This window comes from Pipra filicauda, unplaced genomic scaffold (genome assembly GCF_003945595.2).
Source record: "Pipra filicauda isolate LSUMZ 115617 unplaced genomic scaffold, ASM394559v2 scaffold141_size4267151_pilon, whole genome shotgun sequence".
Taxonomy (NCBI): domain Eukaryota; kingdom Metazoa; phylum Chordata; class Aves; order Passeriformes; family Pipridae; genus Pipra; species Pipra filicauda.
In genome coordinates, this window is record NW_024103896.1 from 1,894,036 (window position 1) to 1,912,641 (window position 18,606).

At 42.3% G+C, this 18,606-nt stretch overlaps 1 protein-coding gene across 2 annotated transcripts in view; it reads left to right on the forward strand.

Moving 5' to 3' along the window:
* ME3 (malic enzyme 3) overlaps positions 1-18,606 on the forward strand; it is a 119,462-nt gene that overhangs the window by 78,100 nt on the left and 22,756 nt on the right. For both annotated transcript variants that reach the window (XM_039378603.1, XM_039378602.1), the window contains exons 4-6: positions 6,854-6,929; positions 10,278-10,439; positions 13,167-13,270. In XM_039378603.1, the coding sequence (XP_039234537.1) occupies positions 6,854-6,929; positions 10,278-10,439; positions 13,167-13,270 (342 nt within the window). The remainder of the gene's footprint in view (positions 1-6,853; positions 6,930-10,277; positions 10,440-13,166; positions 13,271-18,606) is intronic.

Genomic DNA, 18,606 nt, shown 5'->3' on the forward strand with positions numbered 1-18,606 from the left:
AGGGTTCTCCAGCCTGTTCTCTGGCACAGCAGTGAGAATCTTCTGTGGTTAGTGTGCAATAAAAACCGAGTCCATCAGCTGATCCCTCCCTCGTGTGTGTCCCTTTTGCAGCCTTGGACAGACAAAATACATACCAGTCAGCTGGGCTTGAGGCATAATCCAACCAGACTGCAAAGAGCACAGTGGCGTGCAGCACCAGTCAGCATCCTTCCACAGCAGCAAGCCAACTTGTTTCTTAATTTCCTGAGTGTTAAAATAATTTTGATATATGCATTTCAATGTTACTCTGAGGCAGTCTTGCTCACGGTTTTCCAAGAGCATCATGCCATTCTATAAGGCAATGTCTGTGATCATAAGGTCAACTTCTGCTATACCTGTCAGAACTGTTTTCTGTCCAGCCTTATATCTCACTGTAGGTTTCTGACTGCTGTCTCACAACTTTTTTATGGCTGTTCAACAGCAGCCTGGTGCAGGCTGTGATGCTGGCAAAGATCTGACTCAACTCTTTTGTTTGTTGCTTTTTTAAGCCATGTTTTCCCACTGACTTCCTGTGTCTTCTAAAGGAAGTCCAGGCCCTATTAAGTTAAAACACTCAAGGACTTTTCTGTGCACAGAATTTCCTCACCTTCAGGTTGCAAGTGGAGATGCTTAACCCTTGTCCTGAACATTTTTGTTCTGAGAATGAGCAATTCCTATCCAGATGAAAACACTGACTCATGATGCCTGCTTGTCTGATACAAGTATTGGGAATATGTGCACTTCCTTAAATGCTAACTCACCTAATAGTTTTTATCATCTCCTCACTTATGGAGTAAGTTCCCCTGATAGCACCCGACAAGAAGTTAATAAGTGCAAAGAAAATTAAAATTAAGTAAATGTAAATGAAACAAAGCCTGACTTTTGTTGCCATATTCATGGTCTAGTCTTGCAATTCACTCCATACTGGTATGGTAGCACACACACAAGGAGCCAGATTCCTTGGAAGGACCATTTGATGGCTGAATGAGAAGCGGTGTGTAAGTATCTAGAGAATCAGGGACCTCAGCTACTATTTTAATCTGCTTCCCTTCATCAGTTCCTCTTCTCAGGAACAAGTAATTATGTAAGGCAAAGCCTGGTAGCCCATTAAAGAAGACACCTCTTTTCTGCGATCCAAAAAATGATGGACTGATCGCTGTGCAAAAAGCACATGGAGTTTGCAGTTGAGGTTTATTTGTGTTCATCATGCTATATACCAATCCCTGAGCAAGCCTGACGATTGCAGTGTGAGTAAATAGTGAATAATGCTGCAAATACATTCCTCCTTACTGGGGAAGTATCTCTTTCTCCAGGGAAAAGTCCTTTTGGAGGACCGAGGAAGGAGAAGAAGGATGAAGCTGCAATAGTTGAGTTGGGAGGACTGTGTTTTTCAACTCCTGTCATTTTAGGAGATTTTGAGGTCCTTCTAGTGGTGCCTCTTTCCTCCACAGGGATATAAATATACGATAATTTTATATCTCAGCTATTAAGGGAAGTTTTTGTGAAGCAAAGAGTGGCATCCTCATCCTTTTGCTTCATGCTACTGTACATATCAGTGATCCAGTGCCATCATCTTTTCTTCTCTTTCATGGCTTTTGACCAGTGTGATGTAAAGTTGGTAGGTATAATTTCTGACTTTTACTCATATATGGTAAGTGTAAAGAGGCCATTAGTTGTATAACTATAAATAGGGAACTGAAGTTACAGGAGTGCTGCCCAAATCCACAGCACAGGCCAAGACTGCAAGAAGAGCATAGCATTAGCCAAAAACTTTATGGAGCTTGATAAAGCAAAGACATTGATTGCGTTTGCATTGAATTTCTGTTTGATTTCATGTCAGAGGCAGCAGTGGGCTAGAAAAGTGAGTCAAGACCACACCAGGAGGGTTGCAAACACAGCCACAGAAGCCCTGGTAATTGCCAAGGAAAAGTGATTAGGAGAGGGAGGGAGACTTTGAGTAGGAGAGAAGTGAGGAGAGATTTGGATCTGTGAGGAAAGAAGTTGCATAATGTTTTTCACTCCCCTCTGTGCTTTGGGAAATGAACATTCCCTGTAAATAAACAATAGTGCTTTAGAGATAGCACTTCTGGTTCCACTGTTTTTTGTAATGGGAGGTACCTCACAGGTTGGCATTGCTAACTAGGAATATCTGGTGCACACTACTTAGCCTTTTTAAAAAAGTAACTGCTTATTGAATGAAAGGATTAAAGAATAATTCTGTTTCTAATATCTGAGATGTTAAAACTAATTCCTTCTCAAATGTCTAAAAGAATCATGGAATGGTTTGAGTTGGAAGGGACCTTAAAGATCATCTAGTTCCAACCCTCCTGCCATAGGTGAGGACACCTTTCACTAGATCAGGTTGCTCAAAGCCACATCCAACCTTGAACACTTTCAGGAATGGGGAGTCCCTAGACTCTCTGGGCAAACTGTTCCAGTGCCTCACCAACCTCACAGTAGCGAATTTCTTTCTAATATCTAATCTAAACCTGCACTCTGTCAGTTTGAAGCCATTATCCCTTGTCCTATCACTACATGTCCTTATAAAAAAATATGAATGTTATTCTAAAAAGGTATCACCAGTATCTAGCACCACTTCCTCTGGGCATCAAATGTGCCATGTTTTCCTTGTCTCCAGACTCTTTCTAAAGTGAGCCTTGCAGTTAAGGGATTGTCTTCATCATGAGACTTTCAGAAGGCCATCAGAATGGCCAAGATCTAATCAGTACTGAGGACCAGAGCAGAATTCTTCTCATGGCTCACATGGTACGTTGTGTAGCTTTAGTATTCCTGAAATACTTCCTGAAGACAGTCAGGACAATACCAGAAAAGAAAAGATGATGTCCCTGGCTTAGGGATGAGAAAAGGTCTTGTATAGTTTGGGTGAATATACTCAATCCCTTTGATGGATTCTGCAGTGACCTGCAGTTTGATGGATCCTGCAGGCCAGTTCAGGGAGCCTGACTGGAGTGCCTGACATCCACACAGAAATACTGCCCCAGTGACAAATTAAGCTGTAACTGTCCTTGAAGTTTCCTGGACACTTACAGACGTGCTCAGTGGCACAATAAAATCTAGTCTGACTTCCACCTTAAAAGATGTAGTGAAACCTGTGATGCTGATGAACTGAATATGAGACTGCAGCTCTGAAACCCTAATGGATGCAGATTGAAGCACTCCCCACTCTTAATTACCCCCACAAAGCTAACAGCTCTCTGAAGGTTACTATTTAACCAGAAATAGTGATACAGTGTCTATATTCTGACTTGAAATTGCTGGGGCAGTTAATTTTTACAAAGCTCTATTTCTTGTATTTTTGAACCCGTGCATGACTGAACCCATGTAGAATGGCAGGTTCCTGGGCACAGGTGAGTTTTCTGGTCTGGAAAAACAGGTTGTGTCTCTACTCCACACAATGCCCATGTTACATGACTTGATCAAAATTACTTATATTTTTAGCATTTTTTTTTGATTGAATTGTTGTTATTGAGTCCCAAGGAGACTAAAGGAAAATTGCTTCATTTCTTTTTGTTTCTTTGAAGCAATTTATCAACTGCAATCCCAAGAGAGATGAAGAAGGTATGATGATAAAGGCAGAATCTGTTGCTGAGGTTTCATTCCTCTTTCAGAATGTTTAGGCTGCATCTTTTCTGCAGAAAAATCAAGTTAATTCATTTGTTGCCACTTGGATGTTTCTTATTTACTACTGGTCCACATAGACCAACCTGTAGTATTCAGAGCTCTACCTTGCTGTTCTCAAAGGCACAAATAAGCTTTTGCTCCTGTTACCTTTCCTATAATCAGAGAATCATAGAATCGTTTGGGTTGGAAAGGATGTTAGGGAACATTTAGTCCAAGCCCCCTGCCATTGGCAGGGACACCTTCCACAGGACCAACTTGCTCAAGGCCATCCAACCTGGCTTTGAACACCTGCAGGGATGAGGCATCGATAGGTTCTCTGGGAAACTTGCTCCAGTGCCTCACCACCGTGTATCCTTGAGAGAAACCTGGCTGCTACTCTTCCCTATTCAGTCATCAGCAAAGTTAAGTTTTGCTGAGTTAAGTTTGTGGATCTTGTCTGTTCCTTCTGCCTGCCTTGCAGAAGGGATTTTAGGAAAGATTAACCCTCTGCCAATTTGAGGCATGTTATTTTGACAAGTTGGCCAACTCATCTCTGTGGGTAACGGTCGTTGTCGGGAGGGAGAGCACCACTCTCCTGGGGATCATACAAAAGGAGGACATACCTGTGACCCCTGACTCTGAAGTCTGACATGTGTCTACTTCTCTTTGCATCTTAAAACACTGTGAAATCGCTCAACTGCTTGTCAGAGTTGGTCACTGCATACTCACTCTGCAAAGGGACTTCCAGCTCACCACTACTAGGATTCCCTTGTGAATGCTTGAACACCTAATGGGAGTCCACAGAGCCTCAACCAGGTTCAGGAATGCTTCAGCTGGATGCCTAAAGGCATTGGAAACTTTTGTGTTTTATTGAAACTGGGCCCTTGGCTCTTGGATTCAGCCTTAGTGAAATAAGAGGCTTGCTTAGATACGTGCCCACTTCCTGATGTGGTTGTGTCAGCGAGAGGTCACTTTCCCCAGATGGTTCACCATTTCTGCTCCTAAAGGATTCCCTTTCAAAGCTGGTAGTGCCATTAGGGTGTTAATTGTTAGTCCATATTAAGCCATCTGATTTTGCCTGAAGGAAAGTAAGGAGAAATTAACATCAAATACATAATATTAAGGGAAGGAACGCAAATTCTGAGAGGGGTGTCTACCCATGCTTGGCTTTCAGTCACCAACCTAGTTATCTAAGCCAAGCCAATGACAGCTGTGAGAGTCCCAGTCCTAAGGAGTATAGTGAGAGCAGTCATCAGATTTTGGAAGGCCCAGGCTGAACTCTCTCTCCTGGCATATCTGGAGCAGGGGTTGGAGAGCAGCCCACTGCCCTCCTCATACAAGGTCAGAGTCAGGGGGCCGTGGGTATCTGCCCTCTCCACTTTGTATGAAACAGCTCGCCGTTCCATTGAGCCACAGGACCAGTGGTGGGTGGACAATTGGGTTCAGCTTCTGCTGTGAGCACAGGATATCTTTCAAAGGTTAAATAGCTGGTGGACTCCCTTCAGTACTGAAGAGATGTGAATATGAGGCAGATGGCTAGACACTTAGGTAATAAGTTAACTTAAAACAATACCATTCTTTTTAAAAGCATATCACAACTTGAATTATTTGCAATGTTGTTTCTAATTTATACTTTTCATTCCTAGTTTGTAACTACTTTCTAAATGTAGATGGCAGCAGTACAGTACTCCCTTTTTATGAAGATTGACATCTGTGAATACTGCCTTTGAGACAGGCCATGTGTATGTGATTAGTTCGTTGGTTACTGGCACAGTGTTAAAGAATTATGCTGAATAAATGAACCATTACTTTCCCTTTTTTGCCTTTCTGATCTGTCTGTTTGATTGTGACTTGATCAGTGTTGAAGTCAGCACTTTTATTTTCCTTCTTTTGGAAGTAAAGGGCATTCTCATTAAGAATCCCTCAGTTGACTGTGGGAAGATATCTGCCCCCTAGAAGCGTCATGTGAGATAAGCCCTTGCAAGGGCGAGTAGCCCAATTATGTTTGATTATCCATCACTCTTATGGACTTACAATGGAGGTTATTTTCAAGCTTCTTTTACCTAATATTTCACATTAGAACCCCAAATTGTGACCAGATATGAACTTTCTGGGGCTGAGCAATAGTTGACAGATGTAAGCAGCAAAAATGCATCTTTGTGTTGTTCCAAGTGCTACTAGTTGCTGGCACAGCTCCTGTTTTTGTGAGTAGATAACAAGGCAAGAAAAATGGATGCCTTCTCCTGCCAAGGGGAGTCCTCAAGTTAGAGCCCTTGATTTGTGCTGATTAGACAACATTGCGAGCAGTGTAAGGAATTTTCCCTCAGACAGATTTGGAGGAGGTTGGTTCTTTTGGAGTCAAAGTAGCCTAAAAGGAACTTCAAAAAAAATCCCAAAATATCAGAGCAGAGATCAGTCAATGTAAATAATGCTGTCCTGGGTATTGGAAGAATCCCTGCTAAAGTTACTATTTTTGGTAACAACAGCAAAGAAGCAAAAAAGTAAGCCACAAGTCTAAAACCTGTTTCAAGAATGATCTTTTTCAGCCCCTAATTTTATTAAAAAGAAGGCATTTTTGGTTAAACCTTGGAGATCTCTGCATTGAGAAGTGATTACCCTTAGTGCAATTAGGTATGCTGTTGTCCATGTAAACACTTCATACTGAAGTAACATCCAAACAAATTAATTTTCTGTTTCACTTCTAATTTTCGTGGTTTTCATTTGGTCAGTGTCAAAAACTAGGATCAGATCTTAATGAAAAAAAAACAGAAACAGTGTTGCAAGAGCAGGTTTGGCTTCATCTAAGCAAATGCCATGACAAGTGATCCAATTGGGGTTCTGTTCACTAGAGAGGAGACCCAAAATCTCTAGCTCTGCAGTAGCTTCTCACTGTGTGAGAAGGATCATGCTTTCACTGTTTGAATGGCCAGCTATAAGCTCCTCAGGAAAGAACATGTAACAACACATATGGCAAAACCAGAAGCCTCCCCTGTGCTCATCAGAACTGGTTTAACTAGAAGACCCTTCTGCACTAAGGCAGAGTTTGCTCCCAAAGCAATGTTTCACAAGGGTTAAATGCAGAGAGTTGCCTGGTTTTTTGCTCAGCAGCTCATTTCCCTGCATTTTCAAGTTCACCTGTTTTATTTTATCTTGGAGTTATTAATTTTATTACAAGACTTATTTTTCTTCTTTCTTTCTTTTTTTTCTTTCTTAGCGGATTGTTTATCACCATCCACGACAAAGGCCATATTGCAACAATGCTAAACTCTTGGCCTGAAGAAAACGTTAAGGTATGTGTCATGCCTTCTGCAGACTGGGAAATTACAGGGAGTTGGATGCAAAATGAGGTTTTTAATGTAACTGCTTGGCATCATTTTCAGAATTGGCTATTTAAAAGGACAAGCAAAGAATTATTCCCTTCCTCAGAGAATTTTCAGGCTGGATTCCAGTTGAGCTTCAGTTTCTAGTCCAGTTGGGACTTCAGAGACTCTTGTTATGTGTGTATGCAGTCAAGAACAACTTTTTCTAAGGTAGCAGGATCTTGGTCAAAAAAAAAAATGGGCATGATAATAAATTTGTACAAAATAGGGGTCCTAGTGAAAAAATAAGATATGTGTGTTGAAGAATTGTGTGGCTAACTTGTAACTTGTCAGATGTACCAAAGCTCTTTAAGATATCTCTGTAACCAATGCTTGTAGGACTCCTTCCCAAATCCAGTGAGTCATGCAGCATCACTGGCAACTCTGCAAATCATGTTTGATATCCAGCAACTGAAAATATTACTGACACCCCACCCAAAATGTATTCTTGTGAAGTGTTTTTCACTAGAGCTCGGGGCTGGGCAAGTCCCTGGCATGAAATAGTCAACACTTTAAGCAGGTCTTGCCAGTCACCTCACTTCCTTCTATCAGTCTGAAAGTACATGTGCCTGGGAATTTCCCTGGCTATTGACAGAGCTTTGGTCCCCTATCAGTCATCTGCTTCTTTCAGAAAAAAAAGTTTGGCAGCTGAGAAAATCTTGCAAGCATTTTCCACTTCTAAGGGGAAAAAAGAAAGAAATTCAACATGTTTTCAGAAAAAGTGATCGCATTCATATAACTTTGGAACTGTGGAGAACTGATGCAAACTAGGTATTTTGTCCTTGCTCTGTCCAAAGATCTCAGTATTTCCATTTGTTTCCAGCTCAGGACTGTGAGCAGAACTCATTATGGCTAATAGACATCTTTTTGCAGATGGGGAAACTGGCATAGAAAGATTAGGGACTGTTGTTGAAAGAGCCTTCTCTGACATCAAGAACAGACCATAGGAAGGGCAGTGATGCATGAAAGAGGTTCAGACTATCTACTTTCCAGATTTGCCAGACTACAGAGGCAGCTAATTTTATCAGTATTGCTGTTATGGACCACGGGGTTCCCTGTATCTTTGTGCACACAATTCTCCATGCCTGAACTGGTAGGCACTGGAACACTCAAGATTTTGAGCTAAGTAGGGAGGCACCTGGACTGCACCTAAGTCCCTGGAGGGACTCAGTTTTTTTGAAAAGGCTGAACACCACCACCTCTAAGTTCCATTAAAGACTGTGCAGAAATACTTGGAGATGCTGCCCACATTTTGCCATGTGGCTCATTGTAGTTTCATGGCAACAGTATTCACTGCAGAAGAGAGAAATCTGGGCCACAGGCCGTCATTTTCTTGGCTGGAAGGGCTGGAAGGGTGCTGGTGCTCTGCTCAGCCTAGCAAAGCTTAGCCAACCTCTAATGAGCGCTGCCTTCACCCCTCCTGTCAAATCTGGACTGCCCCGAAAGAATCACAGTGCCAGAAGCAGAGCAAGCGAGAAGAAACCATTTATGGATATACTTATGTAGGAATGAGAGGGGTTTGTGTCTCTTCCAGGATAGCGAATGAATCCTACCGTGGGGATTGGTGCTCCAGAGAAATACTTTGACTCATTAAAACTTAATTTTTTTTAAATATTCTCTTCATAGTTTAAATATTAACTCCATATAGTTTCAGGATAAACCTGTAGCAGTGCATGTGCTTGCTGCTTCCTATTCCCATTATTGCCTTTAAGTCCCAATTGCATCCTCTGGGTGTGGTAGAGTGAGTGCACACCCAAAACCAGATGGAGGCCACTCAAAAGAGACTTTCTCATTGCTAATGCTTCACATTGACTCAGAAGGAAATGAAAATAGAAAAATGTTCAAAAATGGATGGCACATGTGTACAGTTTATGTTGAACAAGAAAGGACACTGAAATAGACAATTCTCCCTGAAATCAGAAAGTGCAGCAAGAGGTTTATTCCATTCCTAAACAACAAAATGCTCCTCCATCACAGCAGCAAAACAATGCATCTTTATTTACCCCCCTACTCCCCAAGGAAGTACATCTATTGAGATAGTTTCTAATCTCCAATTCTCTTATTTCTTACTAAAGCACACACGCGTATGTCCCAAGTTTAAGTTTAGCCTTAACTTTGCAGATCAGCAAATTAAGAACTTCTTTGCAGTCTTCTCCTTTGAAATCCAACATAAGCTGTGCACTTGAGTCCCCCTCAGTCTGATAAACCATTTGATGTGAGCACTCTGTTACCTGAGCTGCTGGGACAGTGCTGAAAGCTGAAGTTCATTATTGTATTTACAGCTTTTCTCCCACAGTGGGACTGGACTCCAATATATGCCTATACTTACTGGATTTCAGAACTGCCCCAAAGAGTTCCTGACCCTGGGACAAAACCAACAAATAGAGTAGTGAACTTGAAAATTGGGAAGTTTAGTCAGATTGTCGTGGTCATTTGCCTCCTAAGGTCTCAATGTACAGTGTGGGTTGAACAACCCAACTTTAGACTTCTAATTTGGGCAGCATTAAGCCGACTTTTGTTTCCCTTCTTGTCACAAAGAAACTATATGATAACAAGAAAAACCTAAAATTATATATCAGAGCTTTTGGTTACATAGCACCATACAGTACTGCTGAAATGCATAAAACTAGTTGCACAAAGAGTTTAATGGCATTTGTTAACTCCCAGCTGGGTGGGGAAAAAAGACCTAATATCAAATACATGGTCTGGGAGCTCCTCTGCAGTCCATGGTGCTGCCCATGCTGATGGCTTTTCTCTACCTGTCTCACAGTCAGGGAGACCAGAGGCAAAGGGACCCAGTTACAGTGAGTTCTGTTTTGTTTATCTGATGTTGGCTACTCCGCAGCTACTCTACAACTGTGTGAAGACATGAGCCTGTTTCTTCCACAGATGCAGTTCATAAGCACGAACATTTTCTTCTTCTAGAAAGAGATGAAAAAACCAAGGCCAGAGCTCTTTTGTGATGCTTCTTGTTATACAGCTGAGGATGCACAAAAAGCCTTGCTGGTTGGGCTTTGCTACAAGCAAATTGAAGTGCTGCCAAGCAGAGCTGCTGCTCTCTCACTCTGTGAGCAGCTAGCTACCCATCAACCACATTTTCTCTACCCCCAGAAATGAGCAGCCCCCCTGTCACTAACAGCTAATTAACATGTCATGTAGAAGGAGCACATACCCACCATGCAATGCATTTGCAAATGGCATTAGTGTGAAAACAGTGGAACTGGTTTTGCTTCTAGAGCCTTGGCAACCCCATATAACAGTCTTTTTTGATCCTCCTAGGCTATCGTGGTGACAGATGGAGAGAGGATTCTTGGTTTAGGAGACCTAGGAAGTTACGGCATGGGTATCCCAGTCGGGAAGCTTGCTTTGTACACAGCTTGTGGTGGAGTTCACCCACAACGGTGTCTCCCTGTCCTGCTCGATGTTGGCACAGACAATGAGGTAAGACAGTTTTTCATAAATCTGGCATGGGAGGAGAAAGAATTGAGATTAATGCTTAGCCGAGTCCAGTTCCCTAAATATGGAGGTAAAGCCGGAGACATCCAAGATGAGACAATGACTAGACCAGCACTGCAGGGAAGTGGGAAGGTTTAATTCCTGTTTAATGCATGAGAAACTTTTACTTTTATGAGGAACTGAAATAAACACTAAATAGACTCAAGGTCCCCCAGTGAGAAGACTCAGAGTGTTACCAGCTGGAGCTGAAGGGTCAGCTCCATCTTTCAGCATGGCAAGGTGAGTTGATAGGCTTTTTGCAGGAAATCCTGGATTTATTCTTCCTCTAGTAATTGTGAATAAACAGGCAGATATTCCTGTCTGTATAGAGGTGACTGTATTCCAGAAATGGAGAATCCCTGGTGAGTGGTTTGGGAATGATTAATTTCACTGTTTTGTCAGATTGCACATGTTACTGCACATGATAACCAAGCAAGAAGACTCCATCTGTTTGCAGATTTTTACCTTATGACTCTGGCTCAGAAAGGCCAAAGTGAAACATTTTAGCAATGCCAGAATGGACATCTGTGAGGATGTGTTTTTTAAAATTAATATGCTATAGCTATTTGTGATGGCCTGGGTTTGTCCATTTTTGTAGAATGTACTTGTGCCTCGCATGACCTCAAGTAAACCAAACACAGGTTTCTTGAGAGGAATAATAAATCTGGGGTATAAGAGCTTTAATTCCTTCCTAATGTTGTCCCTTTAGCATAGTGGCCTGTCATGGACTTATGGAATATAGGGTGTCCTCATCTCAGCCTGATCCATGGTCTTTCTTGAAAAGGGGAAACTCTGATCTTGGACCCTCTGAGGCTAAAGCGGGAATTAAGTCTCAGTCTCTCACTTTTTGGAGTCTCTAGTCAGTAGAGCATTGTACTTGACTTTGGGTCCACCATCTCTTCCCTCTCCTCCATGCTGGTCTGCACACCACCAGTGCTAGCATGCTCTGAGACCCCCAGCTGGAGTTTCCCCCCAGAGGAAGCTGGGTGAAAGTGCTTCCCTTCCCAAGGGAAGCTTCTGATTGTGCATGACTATCTCTTTCTATCTCAGCATCCACGGGACACTAAAATCCAAAGTGGCACCAATGATTTTTAGGCCTCTCCAAGGGTCAAATGGCATCAGAAAAAGGGAATCACAGAGTCGGTGTTGGGAACTTTTGTTCCGCCCAAGATCAGATGTAATTTATGCGTCCAGAAACTGCTTTGTTGAGGTAATTTCTGCATCTGAGATTAAGATATGTCCAACAATATGAACAATATATTTCTTCACAATATAAATAATTTGTTTATTTATTTAATGGCTTTTTTTTGTGCATAAGCCCAGATTAACTGAACCCTAAGCACATCCTAGCCCATCCTGTCCCACAAATAAACTCCTTTATCAGTGCATAAATATGACACCTCTTTTAGGCATTCGTCCTGTTCATCTCTGCCTATTAATATCTGGTGAGCCAGGGGTGACCCTGTTGCTAACACAGAAACTTCAGGTAGAACACAGCAGTTGTATTATATTTTTAGAATCAGTTGCCAGTTTGTTTTTCTGACAGTCCATAATACATTGTATACGCTTTCAGCAAATCAGTCTTTTTTCTGAGCTTGGCACTTCTCAGCTTGTCTGTGGGAGAATTTTATACTCTATGAACAGGCCCCGGAGCACATGGTACTGTAGGAGCTATCAGTGAAGGAATACTAGTGGTCTCCTTCCTGTTCCGTGGCCCTGAAGAGCTAATGTATTAAACTCAAAGGAAAATCTCTTCCATCTTTCTTCTAAGGTAAAAACAGATCTGATATTAGCATACCTGCCAATACTTACAGCCATATGGCTGCAGGACAATAGGTTTGAGATGGCTCATGCCCATATCATGTGTATAGTTCGGTTGCTGAAATTGGACAGGAAATAGAGTTGCTTTGCAGTGACTCACAGAAATCTTGGCCCATATGTCTCCTGCCACTGTTTATCCTGTAATTTTCTCCCAAATATAAGCTATTTCCATGCTGACACAGTCCTTTATAGGTGGCTTATGGGTCCTGATTCGACACCTGCTGGATTGGTTGGAGGAATGGCCTGTTTTTATGGTCCTATTGGGAACCAAAATGTAAATTTATCTGTTATATGAAAATACCTTTCCTTGACACCTACCAGATAACCGAGGTGAGTGCTAGGTAGGTACAGGTCTTGGAAACATTTTGGTAGCTGATCACTGATTCTGGTCAGCACTGGGCTGTCACTTTAAAGGCCTAAACTACACATGTAATTTCAAGTTACTTGAGGCGATCTTCATTCTCAAAGCACTGTTTATGGTCAACTTTCCTGGTAACCTCAGTGCAAAATTAAGAACCGAATCCACAGTGAACACTCCTCACACAAGGTCAGTTTTATTCACTAGGAGCGAGGCATCTTGGCAGAGAGCCTTTGGTAGAGCTGTTCTAGGGATGCATTTCCTACAGCTGTCAAGAAGTGTTATATCTCTCCGACTTAATTTACAAGACAAGATAGTCCGTAGCTTCCTGTGGAAACACTTTCTGCTTGGGAAGAGATGTGTGAGCTGGCCTTCACTGCATAGTAAGTAAAATTAATATGACCACATCAGACAAACATTGTTGGTAGGCTGGGACATAAATCTCCATCCATCCATGGAAGAGAAGATGTCAACAGAATTGCTTTGTGTCCTAGGCTCTCCTGAGTGATCCACTCTATATTGGACTGAAACACAAGAGGGTTCGTGGGAAACAGTACGACGAACTGATTGATGAGTTTATGCAGGCAGTTACCAACAAGTAAGTGGGGTTATATACATGGCTCCTCTGGGCTGCTTCCATTTAAGAGCAAATGTTGCAACTCGTGAAATAAACATTAGTATAATTGATCATCCAAGCAGAGGAAGGTCATTTCAATTCAAGTCTCCTGGGTGGTCTGCAAATGACTCTTTGTGCTTGAGCACTTCATGTCAAAAATATTTGTCTCCAGAGAACTGAAATGAGACTGACTATTTATAACCATTTCCTGTCCCTATAGGCCAGAGGTGTCAAACATATGTCCTGTGGGCTGTATCTGGCCTCCATCATGCATTTATGAGCCTCATTCAGCAGAGTCAGAACCTAAACTTTGGGTTGTTTACATTTTATAAAGGAAGTTTCTAGCTCTCACCATTGTGAAGGAAATCATCTAAATGGAAGTGGTTATGTTCCTTCCCACGGTGTGGAGTTTGCAGACTGCCTGTCTATTGCTTTGTCTAAAATAGGAACTTCCCTGCTGGCGTTTAAGTCTGTGGAGTGAGAAGGCCAGGATTACATGCATTGGCCTTTTAGTGGTGGGACAGACCAACTGCATATTTCCGTTCTTACTTACTACCTGGGATAGAGGGTCTCTGATGTACCACGGAGTTTTATTTGGGAAGAACAGAAGCACCACCTCAGCCCTGTATGTGCACCTCTCTCTGAAAAATAAAAGAAAATGTATTAAAATCTCTATGACTATATGGAGAGGTTACCATAAGAAAGAAAGTGAGGACAACTGTTAAGGAAAAAAGATTAATATTTGGAAAGCTCCAAGGCCCAAAGCAGCTTTTTTTGCCTTCCCTAAAGCAGCAGATGATATTGATAAGGAGCAGCAGAGAGCTGCAGTCTGTGCCTGATTAGCAGGCTGCTGCCTGCCTATATGTCCTATGGTCTTTTCTTCACAGCTGAAGGAGCTATGTTTGGTCTTCCCTCTGTCTGTGTCTCCAGCTGGCTGCTGGACTGTGTGTGTTCCTGCACAAATGGAAGGGGTGGTACGTGTGTCATCAGCATGCAGTTCAGCATGTCTCCTTGGAGGTAGGAAACACTGTGACCAGTGTCTGATGACAGCACCTACCCATCCACTGAGAAGCACGTCTTTACACACACAGTCTGACTGCCGAGCTGGCTATGGGTGGAGGGATGTAGGAAATAGGGGCAGAAATGCAGAAGACCGTTCAGTCACAACTGACAAATCAAGTTTTGAGGAGGGTGAGTGTGTCGTGGAGAGTTTGAGCATCTGCACAGTGTTATGGTGCACCCTGTGCACATCCAGCGTGTTAGGCAGAAGCCTCTCCTCTGCTGTTCAGCAGCATGGTGTAGACATGTGACATGTGACAGCCAGCCAGTGCATCAACCTGCCCAGCTGCAATTGCCCACTTACTGTGTAAAGATACTTGCTATAACCCCTGTATCTGTGAATGTGAACACAACAACACTGCCTTGCCTGTTGGATTAAAAATACATACAGGTGACTGCAGAGAGAATTCCTTGTTTGTGCTCTGGTTTGTTCTTCTTTATTTCTGATAAAAAAATCTTGACTGAAATGCCATTTTATTACAGGGTAGTCTTAACGTTAGACGCTTGTGGGTTATCTAGTGGGAAAAATTTCTTAGAGTGTAGAAAACACAACTAAGAAATCACAAGAGACTCTGCGAGTAGAAAAGATTTAAGAGTCATCAAGGTTGATTTGTGGGGTTTCTGTTTGTTTTGATTGTAGTCACTAATTAATCCTTGAAGGAAACTATCCCACTTCCTTCTGGCCTGAAGACCATGAGGGTGTTGTGGTGTAGGTGTTGATGACAGAAAAGGAACAATAGAATGAGAACACAGATGATGGTCTCAGCCATCATAAATTTGGCTCTGAGATTTATGCTCGTGGTACTGAATGCAAAGCTGATTGCACCCACTATTCCTGTGCTGTTAGTGAAAGGGCCAGAAAGACAATTTGCCTTTTCTGTGCTTGCACTTGGAGAGGAAGGATTGGATGTTATTTTCCTGTGTTTAGTTTACATGAGCCAATCTCTACACTGAAGGGAGAAGACCATGAAACAATGAACTCTTATCTTGTGAGGAGGTGATGTCATGTCTAAGGCTTTCATCCAAGTACTGGGAATCAAGTTCCTAGGGCCTCTGTCACAGCTTTTCTGTTTCCCCTAGCCAGGATGAATTGCTTGAATACAGTAAGCCCCCCCAAAGTTCTCAACAAAGTGGGGCTGGGAAATTCTGCTTTACACTTCTCCTTTCACATCTGTAAAGTATTTGGAGATTCTTGAGAGAAAGGAACCATTACCCTTTATTATCATCCTGACCACCAGCATATTGAAAAGCATTATTGGAGTGTGATCCTCTGGGAGCTCTGGGATGGTGAATAATCCTGCTATCAGCCTGGGTTTGGCAAACTCATATAAAACAGGTTCATTTGGTCTCAAATTTCCACTGGAATGACTGGATTCAACCCAGTAGGAGCTCTTGCTTCTGTTACAAGAGGAAGCAGAAATTGTTCAGAAGGTCAAGAACATGCTGCTTCCACTTACGAGGAAACCTGTGAATATGAGCTGCTGTGATCTGTTATGCAAGTCTGTAATGTCACATACAAATTCAGTTGTCTGGGAAGGAACCTTTTGGGTTGCCACAAATCCTGTGCAATTGGGGGTTTCCTTTTCACCTTGTTGTTCATGCAGAAATTCTGTCTGCTTCCTGAGGGTACTTCAGCTTCTCATGGAAACCGTTTGTCACTTCCTCTGCAGGAGTACCTCGCACCCTGTCAAATCACTCCTGGCTCAAGAGACATTTGTCACTGAAGTGGAATGTGTCAGAGCCCACAAAAAAGGCCAGGGGAATGAAGCTTTAATTTTCTAATGGAATAATAATATCAAACAGATGTCAAATTTCTATTGCTAGAGACCTATACTGTCAGTAGAAAGGGCTCCTGGTCTCATAATAGCCACCTAGTAATAAAACAAGGAGAACGTCAGAGGCTTCAGAGTTAGCACTTCCAGTATTTTGAAATAAAGGGTGATTTCTGGGCAATTTTAGAAAGAAAAGCCCTTTCCGAAAAAGCTGGATAAATTTCTTGTGTTTTCCTGCTGCCTGAACCTCCGTTCATTATTCTTTCACCTAAAACATGTGAAATGACTGATCTCTTTAAGAAGAGCTCCAAGCTATCCATTCTGCTTCTCTTGGAAGACAACTAAATGCAAAATTTGGCCCATTAGGCCTACCTGTATTTGTATGAAGCAGCCTGACAAATTGCTGTTTTCTCAGAATGAGTAATATGCTTTGCATGGAAAAATGCACTGCTTCAGTTTTCCCTCAGTTACAGTGGCAAAGGACAATTTAGTCTTACTCTTAAACTGGTGCATTTTTGTAGGCTGAAGTAAATATTCACCTGAATTGTCCAAGGATCGAAATATATATAATCGAAATATATATATATAATCGAAATAAACCACAGAATTTCTGGGTCTTGACTATATGAGCAAATTAATGTTGAAATTAAAACACCATGAGAGATGTGTTGTGCTGAAGTGTGTTCTCTGGGCTCTGAAGGACTTCAGCCCAGCATCTACAGTAACAATATGCATTAATTCTCAGGCTCTCTTTCAAAGTAAACTACCTCTGTAAATGTTTCCCTCTTTCTCCTCTTTTCCTAAACTGGTATGGAAACTAGAGACCAGTTCCACATCTGTCCTATTCCAATTGCTCTTTCTCTAGCTTTCATCATACAGTACAATACAACCTGGGGGCTCCAAGGGGCCAGACGTATTGATGGATGGCCTGTCCCAGAGCTCCAGCCTCTATTTTGAACTCCAGCCTCAGTCACTTGCTGGCAGATATGGAGTATGCAGCCTGAGACTCTACAAATGCAGTTCCCCACACCAGCAAATTGTGTCACAGAAGCCTCATTAACCTGTCATAACTTCACTCCCCTTTCCTTTCTCATCACTGCTTATTAGCATAGTGACCAGGGAAACAGAAGCTTTCTACCAGCCTGTGCCATAAGGTAGAGCACAGAAGGCATCAGGAGATCAAGCATTCAGTTTCTCAAAATGGGAAAAGAAAGCTCTTCTGAGTTTTTTTTTTTTGTTGTGCTTGTTTTATACCTGATTTCTCTTTGTCTAATCCCTTCCCAGTACTTTTACCCACTAACATACCAAGTCAGGTCTCATGTGCTCTCCAACAAGCAGAACCTGCTTGAAAAGAAGTGACTATTTCAGCAGTTCTCCAGGGTCATGGATCACAAATTCACCATCACTTTTCAGAAACAAAATCACCGGTACAGGTGCCCCCATGTTATTTCTTCACATGCTGTAGTTAACTTGGTTAGTTGATCCTGAAAGACTAGACTTAAGTTTCTAGGCTCCGATGCCTCAACAAAGCCCTCGTGTAATACTGCTAACACCCTAAGTTGCTCCTCAGCATCTGCATCTGTTAGGAAACCTGCACACTATCTATCACTGCTGCCCTGGCAGGGCTGGTGGTATAGACCAACTCCAGCCCTCATGGCAATACAAGATGGATATTCTCCTTGCCCATCTACCCCAGTTACCATGGCCAGAGGGACTCTGACACAGTCCATGAGGGAGAAGTGGTGATAATGGGAAGAGCCACCCCAGCTGTCCGTTATCCTGCCTTGATGTGGGATAAGATCATCAGCCAGCATCTGTAATCTGCTTTTAGTCACTGGATGAAATTTTAAGTCAAAGAAAAATATTTAGGTTTCATTAGCTTGATTTTCTGCTACTGGGGAATGATTGAGCTCCAGATGTGCTGCAATGGGATCACTGTTGTAATGGACTTTTATTACCTTGTGTTCAAATCCTTTAGGGTAACAAAGTTACAGATGTCACAAAGGCCTTTGCTCCAGGCTTTCTATCTATCTGTGCTTTTCCACCTAAGCCAGATTTAACAAAGCAGTTTCAGAAAGATGCAGCTGTGGAAGCTCTATTTGTGCAGAAGGCAGGTGGTGAGGCTCCATTCCTTGTTGTCTGTCAGAGGGTCGCTCAAGTCTACATCTGAGGGTCAGTACTCATATGGTTGCATCTCCTGCTTATACCCTGCTCATAAGAAACCTTGTACCTTCAGCTGTAGTCCTTCCTCAGATCCACTGCAAGCAGGATGACGTCATTTTGTATAAGAGCACAAGAATGGCCATACCAGCCATTAGTGCTGGTCTTAGTGCTTGGAAGTCATGAAATAGGATGTACAAAATAGTTGTTTGGGAGTTTTTTCTGCTGTAAAGAATATAATGAAAGTTGACTATGATTTTCCAAGAACTTTTTTTCCAAGAACTTTGTAATCAATCTTGACTTGATCTTGCCCTTTATCCTCTCTCT